The sequence below is a fragment of the Ictalurus furcatus genome, chromosome 16, assembly GCF_023375685.1.
Source record: "Ictalurus furcatus strain D&B chromosome 16, Billie_1.0, whole genome shotgun sequence".
In the NCBI taxonomy this organism is placed as follows: Eukaryota; Metazoa; Chordata; class Actinopteri; order Siluriformes; family Ictaluridae; genus Ictalurus; species Ictalurus furcatus.
Genome location: NC_071270.1, coordinates 11,277,619 through 11,295,051, shown reverse-complemented (window position 1 = coordinate 11,295,051; position 17,433 = coordinate 11,277,619). Strand labels below are relative to the sequence as shown.

At 37.2% G+C, this 17,433-nt stretch overlaps 1 protein-coding gene across 1 annotated transcript in view; it reads left to right on the top strand.

The window, feature by feature from the left end:
• The window catches only part of ufm1 (ubiquitin-fold modifier 1), a 22,847-nt gene extending 9,366 nt beyond the window's left edge, over window positions 1-13,481 (top strand). The window contains exons 3-6 of the mRNA XM_053644654.1: window positions 4,770-4,827; window positions 6,483-6,522; window positions 9,145-9,177; window positions 12,835-13,481. Of these exons, the coding sequence (XP_053500629.1) occupies window positions 4,770-4,827; window positions 6,483-6,522; window positions 9,145-9,177; window positions 12,835-12,920 (217 nt within the window). The 3' untranslated portion in view covers window positions 12,921-13,481. The remainder of the gene's footprint in view (window positions 1-4,769; window positions 4,828-6,482; window positions 6,523-9,144; window positions 9,178-12,834) is intronic.
• Window positions 13,482-17,433: the final 3,952 nt, after the last annotated feature.

The window sequence follows — 17,433 nt, the reverse complement described above, 5'->3', positions numbered from 1 at the left end:
GAAGATGATGGTGGGGATAATGATGATGGTAGCCATGGTAGTGGTAATGGTGGTAATCATGTTGTTGGTGGTAATATTGATAATGTTGTGATAATGAAGAAGGGGGGAATGAATGTGGTAATGAAGATGGTGATAGCGTGGTAGTAATGATAAAGTTGGTGATAGTGGAGGGGTAAGGATGATGGTGGGGGTAATGATGATGGTAGTCATAGTAGTGGTAATTTGTTTGATGCTATATTTAGAAACAAAAGTTTTTGTTTTTTTAATGAGACCAGTAACTGTAATGGGGTTGTAACATATAATTGTATATAAATATAAGAAGTGTCATACATTTACAGCAGTGGTTCTCAACCAAGGGAGGTGCAGGGGGGATCGGAAAGGGGCGCAAATTTTTTTCAAGAAAAAAACACAGACAGGGCATTATTTGGGTGCTCTGTGTATTTTATTGCTTTTCAAATAGAATGTGCATGAATGGAAAAACCCTGCGTTCCCTCTGTATTTTGTTTTTGCTGGGGAGAGACGGAGATTCGCCTGCCTGTTGGTGCAGACCAGTGTTGCCTCACCGTCATGTTTCTTCTTCGCTGTGTTTAATATAAAATGCCCTTTAGCAGTCTTGGAGGTCGCACACTTTTTCCTGCTGTCACTTGACTATTATGCCTCTGTCTGATGGTGACTGAGGTCATGCAGGGAATAAAAGGTAACACTGACATAAACAGTAAGCTGAAGAAATACATTTTCGTTGACTCTGTGTATCTGCTAAAGTTAGCGGCATCACATTACGTGCATTACATACTTCCGGTTTATAAAAAAAAAACCCGCTTGTGTTCCATTTGAGACAATGCTACTCTTCTAAAATTCAGACAATAGACGGTAGAGTGCATAGTGTAAATATTTAGTATGTTATTTGGGACACAACTTTAATACTTACTCTTCGATGCGTGTTTTCGGAACAGAAGTAATGCAATGAGTAAATGTGCGTGTGCTAATTGATAATGAGAGTCGTATTATCAATTTTTTATATTAGTTCTTGCAAATATATAAATATATATACAGTATCTAACAAAAGTGAGTACACCCCTTACATTTTTGTAAATATTTGATTATATCTTTTAACATGACAACACTGAAGAAATGACACTTTGCTACAATGTAAAGTAGTGAGTGTACAGCTTGTGTAACAGTGTAAATTTGCCATCCCCTCAAAATAACTCAACACACAGCCATTAATGTCTAAACCGCTGGCAACAAAAGTGAGTACACCCCTAAGTGAAAATGTCCAAATTGGGCCCAAAGTGTCAATATTTTGTGTGGCTACCATTATTTTCCAGCACTGCCTTCACCCTCTTGGGCATGGAGTTCACCAGAGCTTCACAGGTTGCTACTGGAGTCCTCTTCCACTCCTCCATGACGACATCACGGATGTCGACTCCACCTTCCGTTTGAGGATGCCCTCAATAGGGTTTAGGTCTGGAGACATGCTTGGCCAGTCCATCACCTTCACTCTCAGCTTCTTTAGCAAGGCAGTGGTCATCTTGGAGGTGTGTTTGGGGTAGTTATTATGCTGGAATACTGCCCTGCGGCCATGCTCTGCTTCCTTATGTCACAGTACATGTTGGCATTCATGGTTCCCTCAATGAACTGTAGCTCCCCAGTGCTGGCAGCACTCATTCAGCCCCAGACCATGACACTCCCACCACCATGCTTGACTGTAGGCAAGACACACTTGTCTTTGTACTCCTCACCTGGTTGCCACCACACACGCTTGACACCATCTGAACCAAATAAGTTTATCTTGGTCTCATCAGACCACAGGACATGGTTCCAGTAATCCATGTCCTAAGTCTGCTTGTATTCAGCAAACTGTTTGCGGGCTTTCTTGTGCATCATCTTTAGAAGAGGCTTCCTTCTGGGATGACAGCCATGCAGACCAATTTGATGCAGTGTGTGGTGTATGGTCTGAGCACTGACAGGCTGACCCCCCCCCACCTCTTCAACCTCTGCAGCAATGCTGGCAGCACTCATACGTCTATTTCCCAAAGACAACCTCTGGATATGACGCTGAGCATGTGCACTCAACTTCTTTGGTCGACCATGGTGAGGCCTGTTCTGAGTGGAACCTGTCCTGTTAAACCACTGTATGGTCTTGACCACCGTGCTGCAGCTCAGTGTCAGGCTCTTGGCAATCTTCTTATAGCCTAGGCCATCTTTATGTAGAGCAACAATTCTTTTGTTCAGATCCTCAGAGAGTGCTTTGCCATGAGGTGCCGTGTTGAACTCCCAGTGACCAGTATGACGGAGTGTGAGAGAGCGATGACACCAAATTTAACACACCTGCTCCCCATTCACACCTGAGACCTTGTAACACTAACCAATCACATGACACCGGGGAGGGAAAATGGCTAATTGGGCCCAATTTGGACATTTTCACTTAGGGGTGTACTCACTTTTGTTGCCAGCGGTTTAGATATTAATGGCTGTGTGTTGAGTTATTTTGAGGGGACAGCAAATGTATACTGTTATACAAGCTGTACACTCGCTACTTTACATTGTAGCAAAGTGTCATTTCTTCAGTGTTGTCACATAATCAAATATTTACAAAAATGTGAGGGGTGTACTCACTTTTGTGAGATACTGTGTGTGTGTGTGTGTGTGTGTGTGTGTGTGTGTGTGTGTGTGTGTGTGTATACACACACACACACACACACACACAGAGTATACAATGCTGTGGAAAAAGTATTTGTCCCATCCTGATTTCTTCAGTTTTTGTGTATATGTCATACTAAATTGTTTCAGAGATTAAAACAAAATCTAAGATAAAACAAGGGCAACCTGAGTAAACACAAAATCCAGTTTTTAAATATGAAAATGTATCTTCCCCTGTAGTTACTAATTCCCCAAATCTATGAAACTGCATTCTAAGTGATTTTTTTTTTTTTTTTTTTTTTTTTTCTTCTTCAATAAAAAATAAATAAATAACTAAAAACTGTCATTTGTGACTCTGGTTGCCTTTTTGTTTTATGTTGTATTTTGTTTAAAGATTTAAAACTATTTAGTATGAGATGTACACAAAAACAGAAGAAATCCGAATGGGGGCAAATAGTTTTTCACAGCACTGTGTGTGTGGAAAGCATATTTATTCCATGGTTTTCCATCGTTCAAAGAGTGTATAGATGAGCTGCTTCTCTGTACATTTCCTCACTACATTGCTCCCATAACAACTGCTAATGAATATATAAAACACAATGAAATTAAGCAATTTGTGGTGTGTGTGAGAGAGAGTGCCTTCTTGCATTCTCAAAACACCTTGTAGAAGCTCCTGCTGATATTTTTCTTCCAAACTACATTTCATCTGCCGAAGTCTTATTATTTGAGACAGAGTCCGCTTATGATGGCAAAAATGTAGAAAACACTGCTTTGATCTCTCCTGCTACACATCATGTGCAATCATTAAAATTTAAGAACCCTTCACAAGCAATGAACATTTCTTGAAAAAACTCACCAAAAAATATTGTGTACCTCACTTTTCTTTAAACGTGCAAGATCATGGAAACCTGAGAATGAAACTTTTCTACTAATCTTTTCTTTATAAACAGTTAAAACAAAGTAAAAGAGTAACTCGTAAAGCTTTTCTGTAATTAGTTGTCATTTTCAACGCCGGACCCCAGGAGATTTACCCACAATTGTAGTAGAACATCTAATAATGATTAATACTTTGGTTTACAATATTATCATTTATTGCAGGGTCATTTTTTTTTTTTTTTATCTGTTTCTATGGGCAATAGGAGCAGAAACTAATTAATCACATTATGAAAACTCAAAGTAGGTGTTTGTTGCATATCATGAAAATCCCTTACACTGTTGCATAATTGCCTAATCATAATTATTCGATCTGATCAAGATTATTCCAAATGATCATGTTTATTTGAGTTAGTCAGTTATTATTTGATCTGATCTGGATTATTTGAGTTGATTGTGAATACTTGAGATGATGTTTATCATTTGAGCAGATGGTTGAGCCGGTTGTGATTGTGAGCTGGTTGTGATTATGAAATGGTTGCGATTGCACTAGATGGTTGTGATTGTTCGAGATGGTTGTGATATTTCAAGTCAGTTGTGATTTATTGGAGCTGGCTGAGATTATTTGAACTGGTTGTGATTGATCGAGCTGATTATTATGCTTGATCTGGTTGTGGTTATTTAAGCTGATTATTTAAATTGATCAGGATTGAGTGGGTCATGGTTATTTGAGCTAATCAAAATTGTTAAATATGCTTCGTCATTTTAACAGTAATGTTTACTCCAGCTATAACTTCACTCTCTCTAAACTTGTAGATGACAAGTGTGCAACCTGTTTTTGCCATAGTCCATTATTTATTTACATAGTTTTTACTTTGTTAAGGTAAATGTGTATGCATGCATGTATGTTGCTGTTACATAGAATTTCTCACTTTATTGATATGCTCTACATTTGGTGAGCACTGGATTCTAGAGAATGAGTCAGTGTGTAATGTTACAGTCAAGGCAGGTTTAAGCTGATTTTATGCACATTGCTATTAAACACTTCTGTGTTATGGAGGGTTATAAACTGGATCTTGCTCAATAAAAAATGTCCTCATGGTCTAGCTGTAGATTTATGTACTTTAAATCTTTTAATTTTTCTTGTGTGTACTTTTACGTGCTGCCCTCATTTAATGTCTCTTTACATGAAGTGGTCACTGATCATTATGAAGATACAGTTTGATAATTACTCCTCCCATTCTCTGTTTCAGTTTAAGTGTACCTGAAAGCACGCCGTTCACAGCTGTGTTGAAGTTTGCAGCAGAAGAGGTAAGAATCATGTTTCATTACTGCAGTCTAAGTTTCTTTATTTTGATTTGGTGTGAGGATACAACTGTACAATGATACACTGGAATACTTGTATCCTTAAAATAATTTTTTTGTACCATTATGCTGTAGAAACTTGCAAGCAAGCAATTTTGAGATAAACTACAAGATTTTTAAGTGTCTTTTTTTTTTTCTTTCTTAAAGACCAAACATATTCTTTTTTTATTATTTTGATGAATTCCTGCATGCTTGGATCGCTCTATCCAAAGAATTGAATATGAAAACTAATAATGGGATGTGGGAATGTCATGTCATGTTTTTTGTTTGTATGTTTTAAAACCTAAAAGTCCTACCGTTTATTTTGATCCTGAAATTCAATTCATTTAGTTTGTTTTTGCTGAGCTTGGTAGGTGTCTTGACTGTATCCCTCTCAGCTTAATGATCCAGTGTTTCGTTTTTACAATAGTTTCTTACATTTAAATGCAATAAACATTTCCACACACAGGAAGCTTTGAGCTGTCCTCCAACAATCAAACAGTACACTTCTGCTTGCTTTTATTTTTGGGTTGTTTTTTGTTTTTGTTTTTTAAATAACATTTTTGTCTATTGATTAAGTGGAGCTGTGCCTCTTTTCTCCTTTTCATCCCTTACTCACTGATTTGCCCTTATATTCCCCTTAGTCTTTCTAAAAGTACTCTTCTTATAATGGCTAGCAAGCAGTCTTTGTCAAATGTGCAAATGTGTGTTCTCTGGAACAAGTGTAAAAAGTCGGCTTGGCATCTACTGATGACATTTTAAATGCACAAACTAATTAGTACAAGCACTAATTGGCACTTTTGCTTTTAACTCCTCAGTAGTGTCACATCTTTGCTGCTTTCTCCATTCGTATTTCTGCATTTGTACAGTTTTCTGAATTCCTTCCTGTCTCTTTGACACTACTCTGTATAGTGTTTGTCTCTTCACTGAGAGTGTGAAGGGCCAATCGTGGGTGACCAGCATCACACTGATTTTTAAACATTTTTACGATGCTGTGATAAGACACAAAGCCTAGTGATAGGTGCAATCATTTCTGCACTTGATCTGTTCTATACTGGCTTCTTTTGATTTCTTGCAGTGCCACAGTTCTGCACGGTATTTGGAGCTCTTTCTCCCTAGGGAGTAACACAATGTGACTATATTTTTTCCCTGCTGCACACTAAAACACACACTTCCCTAAATAAACAGGAATGTTTTGCGAATGATTATGCATTAGTTTGAATTGAGATTCTTCGAGAGGCAGACAGCAGGCAGTCATCACCCTTTCTTGCCGTTTTTGCTGCAGCTTCACATGAGAATGTCATTGTGACTTCTGGTGTGTTTTCTGAGACCCCTGACTGAGAGTTCACGTTCTCCAACTGCCTCCTGTTCTCGCTCATTCTCTCTCGCTCCCTTTCTGTCGCTTGCTCTCTCTATTAAACCGTGAGAACATCTTTTGTATCCTTCTGTCTCTCATTCAGTTGTCTTACCAGAGACCTCAAATTACCTCCAAAGATTATTTGTTTTGCTCTGTCTGCGAGATGCCATGCTGTGCTTATTGGCAGTATTTATCTTTTTGTGAGTGGTTGTTGGAATGTATAGCAATTTTCTCATACATCCCTCTCTCACTCTCCCCTTTAAAGTTTAAAGTGCCTGCTGCTACCAGTGCCATTATTACAAATGGTGAGTAGAAATGTTTTTCCTCATTGTAGCCTTAAGAGTTCAAGATGTATCAAGTCTGGTCAGAAATAATGACACAAGGTCATACTTCAGAGAAACACTTTAGTGTATTTTGTATTTTCGGAAAATTATTCACATTTTGGGTCAGGGAAAGGAAAGGAAAAAGGAGAGCAGAAATAACCTAATAGAAACAAAAAGGAGAGAAGACAACCTGACAACCTCAAACATTAGCAGGGATGGAGAAGATTTACCAGGTTTAGTCTAGTTGCGATTGTATATTGAAAATTGCTCCCCCACCCTCACCACTGTCATACTCACCACCATTAACATTACCTCCACCACCACTACCATCATCCTTAGCACCACCATCATTACCACCAATATCACCACCTTCATCATCATTATTAGCTCCACTACCATCATCCTTACCACCACCATTACCACTACTATGACTACCATCATCATTACCCCCACCATCATCCTTACCCCTCCACTATCACCAACTTTATCATTACTACCACGCTATCACCATCAACATCACCACATTCATCATTCCCCCCGTCATCATTATCACCACACAACATTATCAATATTACCACCAACAACATGATTACCACCATTACCACTACCATGGCTACCATCATCATTATCCCCACCATCATCTTCACCTCCTTTACCGTTACCACCACACCCAATGCTCCTCCCAGGTTTACTTGTGGGAAACATGAAGTTACAGTTCCTCAAGTCCTGGCATCTTCACTGTTTACATTGTTGTGCAAAATCTATTCCAATGCTAGTGAGGTATGTCTGACTCTGACCTGTCCCCTAGTGGTAAGAGCTATTAATCCTACAAGAGGTAGATAAACAAGCACAGTGATGCTTGTTTAGCTGCAGAGTAGTTATACAGCAGGTATAACCCCAGTTTTATACTTATTATACTTCTGGCATTTTATGTAGTACAGTACACAAAGCCGCAGGCTCTGGATGGATGTAATTCAATTAAATTCAATTTTATTTGTAGAGTGCTTTTTACAACAGACATTGTCTCAAAGCAGCTTTACAGAAATATCAACATGGTATACAGATATTAAAGGTGTGAATTTATCCCAACTGAGCAAGCCACTGAGTGGTGACGGTGGCAAGGAAAAACTCCCTAAGATGTTTTAAGAGGAAGAAACCTTGAGAGGAACCCGACTCAGAAGGGAACCCATCCTCATCTGGGTAACAACAGTTAGTGTGAAAAATTTCATTATGGATTTATATGAAGTCTGTATGGCCTTAGGAGCAGCCGTAGTCCCAGCAGTCTGGAATTAGAGAAGATTTGAGCTCCATCCATCCATGTAATAATACCTGATTTAATTTGACATGGCTTGACCATGATGTTTGAGGTGGTTGAGTCAGTTGTCTGAATTAGGGCTGCAACTAACTCTTGTTTTGATAATCGATTAATCTGTCGATTATTTCTTCAATTAATCGATTAGTTGGATTGAAAGGCCGATTTCTATTTCCTGGTTTTCCCCCCGAAAAATAACATTATTTCACATTCTGCCCAATGTTGTCCTTCAAACATTGTGCAAATCAAAGACTATGAAAAAGGTATTAAATTTATCTATGTGGGCAATGCTATACATTGCGCAAAGGATTTTCAAAAATATTATCATTGTATTTTGAAAACAAAAAACAACTGATTGTCCATAAGCTTTAAAGCAGAAGGTAAATCACTGTATTAAAAATGCTAAAAAAAGAAAAACAAAAGCACAAACTAAGTGTTAACTGGTAAGAGGCTGAATGTTCTGCAGTAACACACATTCACTCATCTGAACACAGTAACGTGTTACTTGATTCTGTAAATGTTTGACACTTCTTACATTTATATATAATTACATGTTATAATCCCATTACAGTTACTGCTCTCATAAAAATACACAATTACTTTTGTTTCTTAATATAGCATCAAACAACATATTTGATCAAAATGAATATTTTAGTCAGACTTATCGTGCTTCCTTTCTATTGCGCGCTGTTTGATTGACGTGCATGTGTGGACTTGTGTTCATTCAGTGAATTTTAATGGAGACTGTCAGGAACGAGTCTTTATGTAAACTTGAAATACTGGCATGAATTTCTAACATTTACAGATAATATAAATCCAAAAATGTAATTTCTGGGCTGAAGAAAACATGTCTGGAACACATTAAACATCACACGCGTATGTCACAGCATCTGACACGACAAGCCACCTTAATACACTTAGGAGTTTGTTTGAAGCACTTAATATAAAACATTCTCATGTTTTGGACAACCTGTATGGTGCACTTTTCCCGCAGCAACTCAATCTGTGTCCTCTGCTGTTTTTCAGATGAGTTTTATTCATAGAAACGTTTTTTTTCACCATTGTGAAGTGACGTCCCTGACAGGGGTTATCCACAGTGACGTCACAGACCCAACTATCCAATAATGAAATTCGTTGTCGATATATTTTAATTATCGATTAGTTGATGCAGTCCTAGTCTGAATGGTACTCAGCAATTTGTCTTTCACTGACATATTGTTTGCTTTCCAATCTGATAGTTTTTTGCACGTAAATGCCATTATGATGATTTGCTTTTTTTCTTTTCTTTGCAGATGGCATCGGAATCAATCCAGCACAAACAGCAGGTTTGTCTCATCATGTGGAGTTGCACAGTCTGAAGCCTTCCATGTTTTCTAATTGCAGACCAAGTTCTTCTGCAAAGCCATTATAGAAATGGATTTCTTTCCCTCTCAAGTCTGTTTTTTATCTGTTTTAAAATTTAGTTCATGCAAACAGATGGGGTTTTCTGTTTAGTCTGTTGGGTACAGGCCTCTGTTAGCTCCCTACTGTCATTTAGGAAGACCAGATGATATTCTGAAAGAATGCTTCTCTACAGGGATTGTTATGTAAATTTCACATATTACAAATGAATATTGATGCTGTGCTCTGAGCAGGCAATGTGCCTTTTCCTCATGTTATGAGATCATTTCCCTCTCAGAGAATTATATATTACATTTTTTCTATTCTGATTTGTTGGGACCCCCACATAAAATGGCCCTCCAGAAAATGTTTTTTTGCAGTGTTAGCTGTGTAAGCTTGAAGTAAAGGCTGGTAGGTGTCTTTGTTGAACAATTGGTTTGACTGAAAAATTGGGGCCTTTTTCATATTTTACTGTCTCTTTGCTATTGTGTATTTTAGATACATGCAGGTCTGTATCAGATATCACACTGCATGCTTCATTATACATAAACAATTATGAAGAAAAGAAAATACCTATTAATAGAAACAAACATCCAAGCTTACATTAGGATAACACTATGATTTGATTGTAAGACTGGGGGGGGGGGGGGGTGCTAGACGTGCTGTCTCGCTGTACTGTATTACCGAATGTAAACAATGCTACCAAAGATGCAAGATTTGCAGTATTTAAATACAGAAATACATCATAGCCCTGAGTGCATGTAGCGCATTACAAAGCAAAAGGATTGGAAGCACTGCATTCATCTTGGCCTAAGGCTACATTTCACATTCGCTTAAATGGGGGGGAAAAAAACACTACAATTATTGATGAATTCACATGAAAACCCTTATTTGTAACTCCTTTACTGTTACTAATATCTTAATATCTTTACAAGCTCTTCTTGTCATGTCAATGTTTTAGACTTTTTCTACATAATTATACTAATTATGATTATAATAATTACATATATAATGGACATATAATAGACCAGGGGTGTCCAATCTTCTCTGCAAAATGCCGGTGTGGGTACATGTTTTCATTCAAATCAAGCAGGAGCCACACCAGATTCCACCTGTTTAATCAGTTGATCTTGACTCAGTTGTGGCTTGTGCCTGGTTGGAATGAAAACCTGTACCCACACTGGCTCTTTCTGGATAAGATGGTTTAATTTTCTCCAGTGTTCTGACCCATGTGCACAGTGCAATTATGGAATAACAATATAGATAGATCCTTCAAATTGACACCATTAACTCTGTACTGGTGCTATGTCATTTAGGTTGTTTTGACCTCAGACTCTAAAAGACATAGCTTTTACTCATGTTAGAGGCACAATAACCCATCTTGTATTAGCTGAGCGCTGTTTATCAGAAAGTTGAGTTCATGAAATTCACCAGCATGTATCCATGTGTTTTATATGCCAGTGAAACATGTTTTAATATTTAGTTTTTATTATAGCACTTAATCCATAATAAATGTAGTGCTTTAGTTACCTTACACTAGTATTCGCTTTGTAAATAAACCTGTTGTACAACTGTAGAACACTTTATTAAGGATTATTTCATTCACAGAGTTGCCAGCCTTTACACATTTTGTGTATCAACTCCACATTTTAATACTGGGGTACGTGACATTCTAGAATGATTGACCGTTGTGTAGGTGCTTTGATCTCTCCAGTATTAACTGACACCCCCCTGGAAGCTCTTCGCACATCTCATTCTTGCTTGAAAGTTGTGCCCTCGATTTCTGTCAGTGTAAGAGAAAGTTTTGAGTTCATTACTGTGATACAAAATACATCAGTGTATCTTGAAGTACATATGTCGCTGTAGACTGAAGATATTTGTGTTTGAGATCAAAAAATAAATATGGTTTAGAATTTCAGCTTTTATTTCCTGGTATTTATATGTAGATGTGTTAAACAACATAGAACATAGCACATTTTGTATAAGGCCACCCAATTTGTAAGTGAGCAAAAATATTGGAACATGTGACTGACCAGTGTTTCTTGTTACTCAGGTATGTCCTGTCAGATTGAGTTGTTTAAACAATAAATAGTTCTGAACATCTACTCTTGACTGTAGCCTTCAGTTTCAGCTGTGAAGACTGCATTTGTTGTTAAAAAGGATAAGCCATCTTGAAGATCAGAGAGCCATCTATGGAAGAAAAGCAAGCAATTTTGAAGCTGAGAAAAGATGGAAAATCAGTCAGAGCCATTTCACAAACATGGGCATAGCCAATACAACAATTTGGAATGTCCTGAAAAAGAAAGAAACCTCTGGTGTACTGAGCAACAGACACCGAATGGGTCACCCCGTTGATGATGTAACTCATGATGGTAGCAGCAGAATGAATTGAGAAGTTCACATGAACATTTTGTCTGCCAATTTAAAGAGAAATGCATCCAATCTAATTGGGATGAGCGTCATCATTCATCAAGATAGTGACCCAAAACACACTGCCAACTCAACAAAGGATTTCATCGGGGGGAAAGTGGAAGGTTTTAGACTGGCCAAGTGAATCACCAGACCATAACCCAAGGAACTGAAGGGAGAAATGCCCAAAACACAACTGAAACCAACAATTTGGTGATGTCAGCGAGTCACCGGTTTGATGCAGTTATTGCAAGCAAGAAATATTAACTGTTATTTACTTTAATTTAATTCAAGACTTATCTGTTCCTATACTTTTGCTCACCTACAAATTGGGTGGTCTGATACAAAAGGTTCTGTGGTTTGTTGTTTTACACATCTAGGTGTAAGTACCAATCCTGAAATCTTAAACTGTTGTCTTGTAATCATCTTTTGATCTCAAACCCAAATATCTTGTGAGCTCTGAGACTTTAAAACGTGGCATGGACGTTGGTGCCAGAGGGGCTGTTTGAGTATTTCAGCCACATAAACTGCTGATCACCTGAGATTTTCACACACAACAAACTATAGAGTTTACACAGAATGGTGCGAAAAGCAAAAAATATACTGTAGGTTCTGAGCACAGACTTCATTTGCCCAGTTTGGGTGACTCGCTCACTCGTGGGGTTTTTTTTTTTTTTTTTTTCCTTCCTTTTTTCCCTTTTCCCCTCACACCATACTGAAAGTCACAGAGATCAAATGTTGGAATTGATATGCCTATTAAATCTTTTATATACAGTAATATAAAATAGGTATTTACATGTTTAACAGAGAAGATAGACATGTGCTGATAATGAGCTATAGCTGATAAAAGTTTAGTTTACTGTGATATCAAATTGATATAAACACTAAATCAATTAAAGGCTGAAACGCACACATTATATTATGTAATTTAAGCAAATGTCTAGTTCCATCATATCATCTTTTTCTAACCTTAGCTAAGCATATAAATCTATTTTAAGATCTATTTTTTTTTTCTAATTAAAAGGTCTCTTTTTACAAAATTTTCATAAAATTAATAAAAGGTTAATGAAAGCCACATTACTAAAAGTTTGGTAAAATGTCTATTCTTGTTTATTTTAGTCTGTATATTCTGACTTGAAACTTTTCATGAATGATCATTAATCATCTTTCTATTTTTGTCTCATACTTGATAGGAAATGTTTTCCTCAAACATGGATCGGAGCTTCGAATCATTCCTCGAGATCGAGTTGGATCTGGTAGATGTTCGACGAGTGTCTGAGCGATTAGGGATTATTCTTCATCTTGGATGACAAACATGCTTGTGTATTTATTATCCAGCTCTGAGGTGTTAAAATTAGCTCCTTTTAGCAGGAGCAGCAAAGACCCATCTCATTCATCCAGCCATGTGGACTAACACCCCACCACCACAACTGCCCCTTCCGTGATTCATGCTTATTGGACAGAAGAATTCCAGTAAATGTTCAGCTTGTTCATTAACTCAGATAACCACAAGTCATTCGTTCTACTTAGTAGCTAAAGCATTGGCTTTGGCACATTATTCACTTAATTTTATACTACATTCTGTATGTGAACTGTATTTCTGACTTGATGTCTGCATTGAGTAAGTAGCTTTATGTCTGAGGTTTGTAACATTGGTCAGATTACATCAAAATTGTTATTTTTGTTTTATTATATTTCAGAGCTCCTGGTAAATGGTCCACTTGTTCTCAAATCTACATGAAATGTTGGCTGTAATAAAATTGTAGCACTCTTGCAGAAACATTCTCTGCTCAAATTAACAGGTTTTAAGAGAGGAATAAAAATATTATAAATGGTTTAATTCCATCATCAAACAGTGTTGTGTTTTTATGCTTCACAGTATATTGTCTAAAAGGTATATACACTGGTGCTTGAAAGTTTGTAAACCCTTTATAATTTTCTATATAACTGCATAAATATGACCTAAAGCACCATCAGATTTCCACACAAGTCCTCGAAGTAGATACAGAGAACTCAATTAAACAAATGAGAGAAACATATTATACTTGGTCATTTATTTATTGAGGAAAATTATCCAATATTACATGTGTAATATCCCCTCCCTTGTGCAGCAATAACTGCAACTAAACGTTTACGGTAACTGTTGATCAGTCCTGCACATCGGCTTGGAGGGATTTTAGCCCGTTCCTCGGTACAGAACAGCTTCAACTCTGGGATGTTGATGGGTTTCTTCACATGAACTGATTGCTTCATGTCCTTCTACAACATTTCTATTGGATTAAGGTCAGGACATTGACTTTATTCTTCTTTAGCCATTCCTTGATAGAATGAGTTGTGTGCTAAGCGTCGTTGTCTTGCTGCATGAGCCACTTTATTTTGAGATTCAGTTTACGGACAGATGTCCTGACATTTTCCTGTAGAAATTTCTGGTATAATTCAGAATTCATTGTTCCATCAATGATGGCAAGCTGTCCTGGCCCAGATGCAGCAAAACAGGCCCAAACCATGATACTATCGCCACCATGTTTCACAGATGGGAAAAGGTTCTTATACTGGAATGCAGTGTTTTCCTTTCTCCAAACATAACGCTTCTTATTTAAACCAAAAAGTTCTATTTTGGTTTCATCCATCCACAAAACATTTTTTCCATTAGCCTTCTAGCTTGGCCATGTGATCTTTGCTGCCTGTCTGCAGTTTGCTAATGTTCTTTTTGGAGAGCAGTGGCTTGCAGTGGCTTTTCAGCCCTGCCAAGCACACCATTGTTGTTCAGTGTCCTCATGATGGTGGACTCATGAACATAAACATTAGCAAGTGTGATTGAGGCCTTTAGTTGCTTAGAAGGTACCCTGGGTTCCTTTGTGACCTCGTGGACGATTACACAGCTTGCTCTTGGAGCGATCTTTGTTGATCTTTGTTACTCATGGGGAGGGTAACAGTGGTCCTGAATTTCCTCCATTTCTACACAATCTGTCTGACTATGGATTGGTGAAGTCCAAACTATTTATAGAAGGTTTTATAACCTTTTCCAGCCTGATGAGCATCAAGAACTCTTTTTTTCTGAAGTCTTCAGAAATCTCCTTTGTTCATACCATGATACACTTCCCCAAACAAGATCAGGCTTTGATGGATCCCTGTTCTTTAAATAAAACAGGTGCATGCACACTTGATTGTCATCACATTAACTGAAAAACCCAATTTCACCTTCAAATTGACTGCTAATCCTAGAGGTTCACATGCTTTTACCACTCAAATATAAAATATTGGATTATTTTCCTCAATAAATAAATGACCAAATATAATATTTTTTTTATTCCATATATATTATATAATATATTTTTGTCTCGTTTGTTTAATTTGGATCTCTTTGTCTACTTTTATACTTTTAATTTGATGTTTCAGGTCATATTTATGCATAAATATAAAAAATTCTAAAGGGTTCTACTGGGCTTAAAGTAAGCAAAGTTAAAGTAGATGAATGGACAAGAGTATTTTTTTTTTTGTTTGGTTGGGTTTTTTGTGGGGGTTTTTTTGCATTTGGGGTTACAATGAATCATGTAAATGCCTTTGTGATCAACAGGACAAACCTCTATACTGTAATGAATTTTATTGATGCAAGTAAAACTATTGGCATGTTCATCTTAATCAGCCAATTGATGTATCTTTACCTTAGTATTAAATTCTAATAGAACATACATCCACAGTCTTATTAGTTTATCTGTAGCGTTTCTCCATGCATTACAGCTCAAGGTGTATGGCATACGAAGGCGTATAAGTGCACTGTCGTCTGGTAAATGCCAATCTCCTGCTATTTCTTTTCCTTTTGTTCACCGTCACCCTCCATTAATGGCTGGGTCTGATATTCAATAGCCTGTCATAATGGATCTTTCGTTTGTTTTAATCAGAATATGAGCAGTGCCTGTTGCCTTCCACTCATTACTTAGAAAAAGGGCCATTATAGATTCTGCAGGACTGCTATTATTCTAATGTACTTCCTGTTGTGTTTAAGAAGCCATCGCTTCACTCAGTCTGCCTTTGCTTTGGCTGTGGCTCTTTCATTAGCCATGGAATGAGACGTTCACACAGCTAAGGTGTTTGCAAATGTTGTGCTCTACAAATAGAACACTTAAAAAAAAACAACAAAATCAAACAGCTGTACTGCACTGATTAGATGAACACATATTAGAAGTAATGTGTGCCACACTATGGTGTTTAGTTCTTTTTTCAGTACTTCAGTGCTTGTAATCAATACATTTATCTTGTTACTTTGTGCAAAGAATAAAAAAAAAAAAAACATGATTGCCAGGCACAAATGTCCTGTATGTGCATAAGCATGCTGTGATTTGCATAAAATTCAGGTCCACTCTAGGAGCTCAATCATGCTAATCAATGGCATAAAACTGCTGAATATTTATGAGATTGTACACTGATTTAATGGCAAACATTATGATACAGCATCTGAAAATTTTTGTGAGATCATGTTCTGTTTGTGAGCGCTACACAGTTTGTTAGAAAACTCAGAAGTGTGACAAATGGTGCCAGTCTGCAGAAAGCAAAAAGCATCTCAAACTGTATTGGGTAGCCATCTGTGTTGTCACCAAATCCTATCTCAAGCCACAAACAGGAAGCCAAAGAAATTAAAATCAAACAGCAAAGATGCATTGTTTTTGTGTAGCACCTCATCGTGCAGGTACAATAGGTTTCTACATATTGTAATGAAAGCATATTGTATCAGTGTGCTTGAGAGAGCAGACCTGTTCTCCGTCCAAAGTTTATTAGTCAGTAATTTTGAACCAAATTTTTATTGTTCTTTTTTGTATATATTCATAATGTACTGTCCTATGATTCTGCACTGAAATTCAAGCAGCAGGTTCTGCAGTCTTCAATCAGATGCATCTCTGACAGCACATATTCATACCTAGTCTTTAAGCTTTCTCCATAAACTACAGCTGTTTATATTGTTAATTGATATCCCAGCCTTCTGTCCTACAACTTGAATCAGTTTAACTGTTTAACTGCAGTGTCCTCAATCCATTTTGCATTTGTTCCATCACAGGAGTTCTTTTTTTTTTTTTTAATAGATGATAAAAGGAGTCTCATTAGAGATGACAGGATGTTCCTCTTCCTAAAGCCAGTTGTGCTGCCTGTGTTGATGATGTAAACTATTGTACACTCTGGACTAACTCAGTTGCACTTTTCAGTTTTATTTACAAATCACTTTGACAGCATCAGGATTAAAAGAATACTGTTCATTAATTTGTGTTGACTCATAAATCTTAAGAATAATCTGTTGTGACTGAACCTTTAGATGGAAAGCATCCTGGAATGACATATTCCTCAATTCCTTCAGTTTCATCAAGCAAACTAAATTATTGCTCCCCGACTAGTCTCACTGAGTGGATAAACGGGTTTCTGTTCATTGTATGTGCTACAAAGTTTTTGATCCCTGGAAGGTGCCAATTTAGTGATGCAGCTTTGTTCACAAGCATCCAATTACACCATAAGGTATGTCAATGGATTGTTATATATCTATACTTTTAACTACTGGCTGAACTTTTCACAGACATTCCACTTCAGTGCCAAGAATTCAAGCCTATGGGCTGTCTATCTCTTCTGTGACTCAGAGTTTTACTTGCAAATGTGAGAGAGCAAGCATGAGCCTCACTGGCCAGAATATGAAACAATATAAACAGAATCTGTCCAAAGAAGTAATAGTCAAAATGAATGGATGTGAAAAATGCAGGTGACCAAGAACTGCACAATTTATTATGCATGATCATATTCTGTGTTACAAA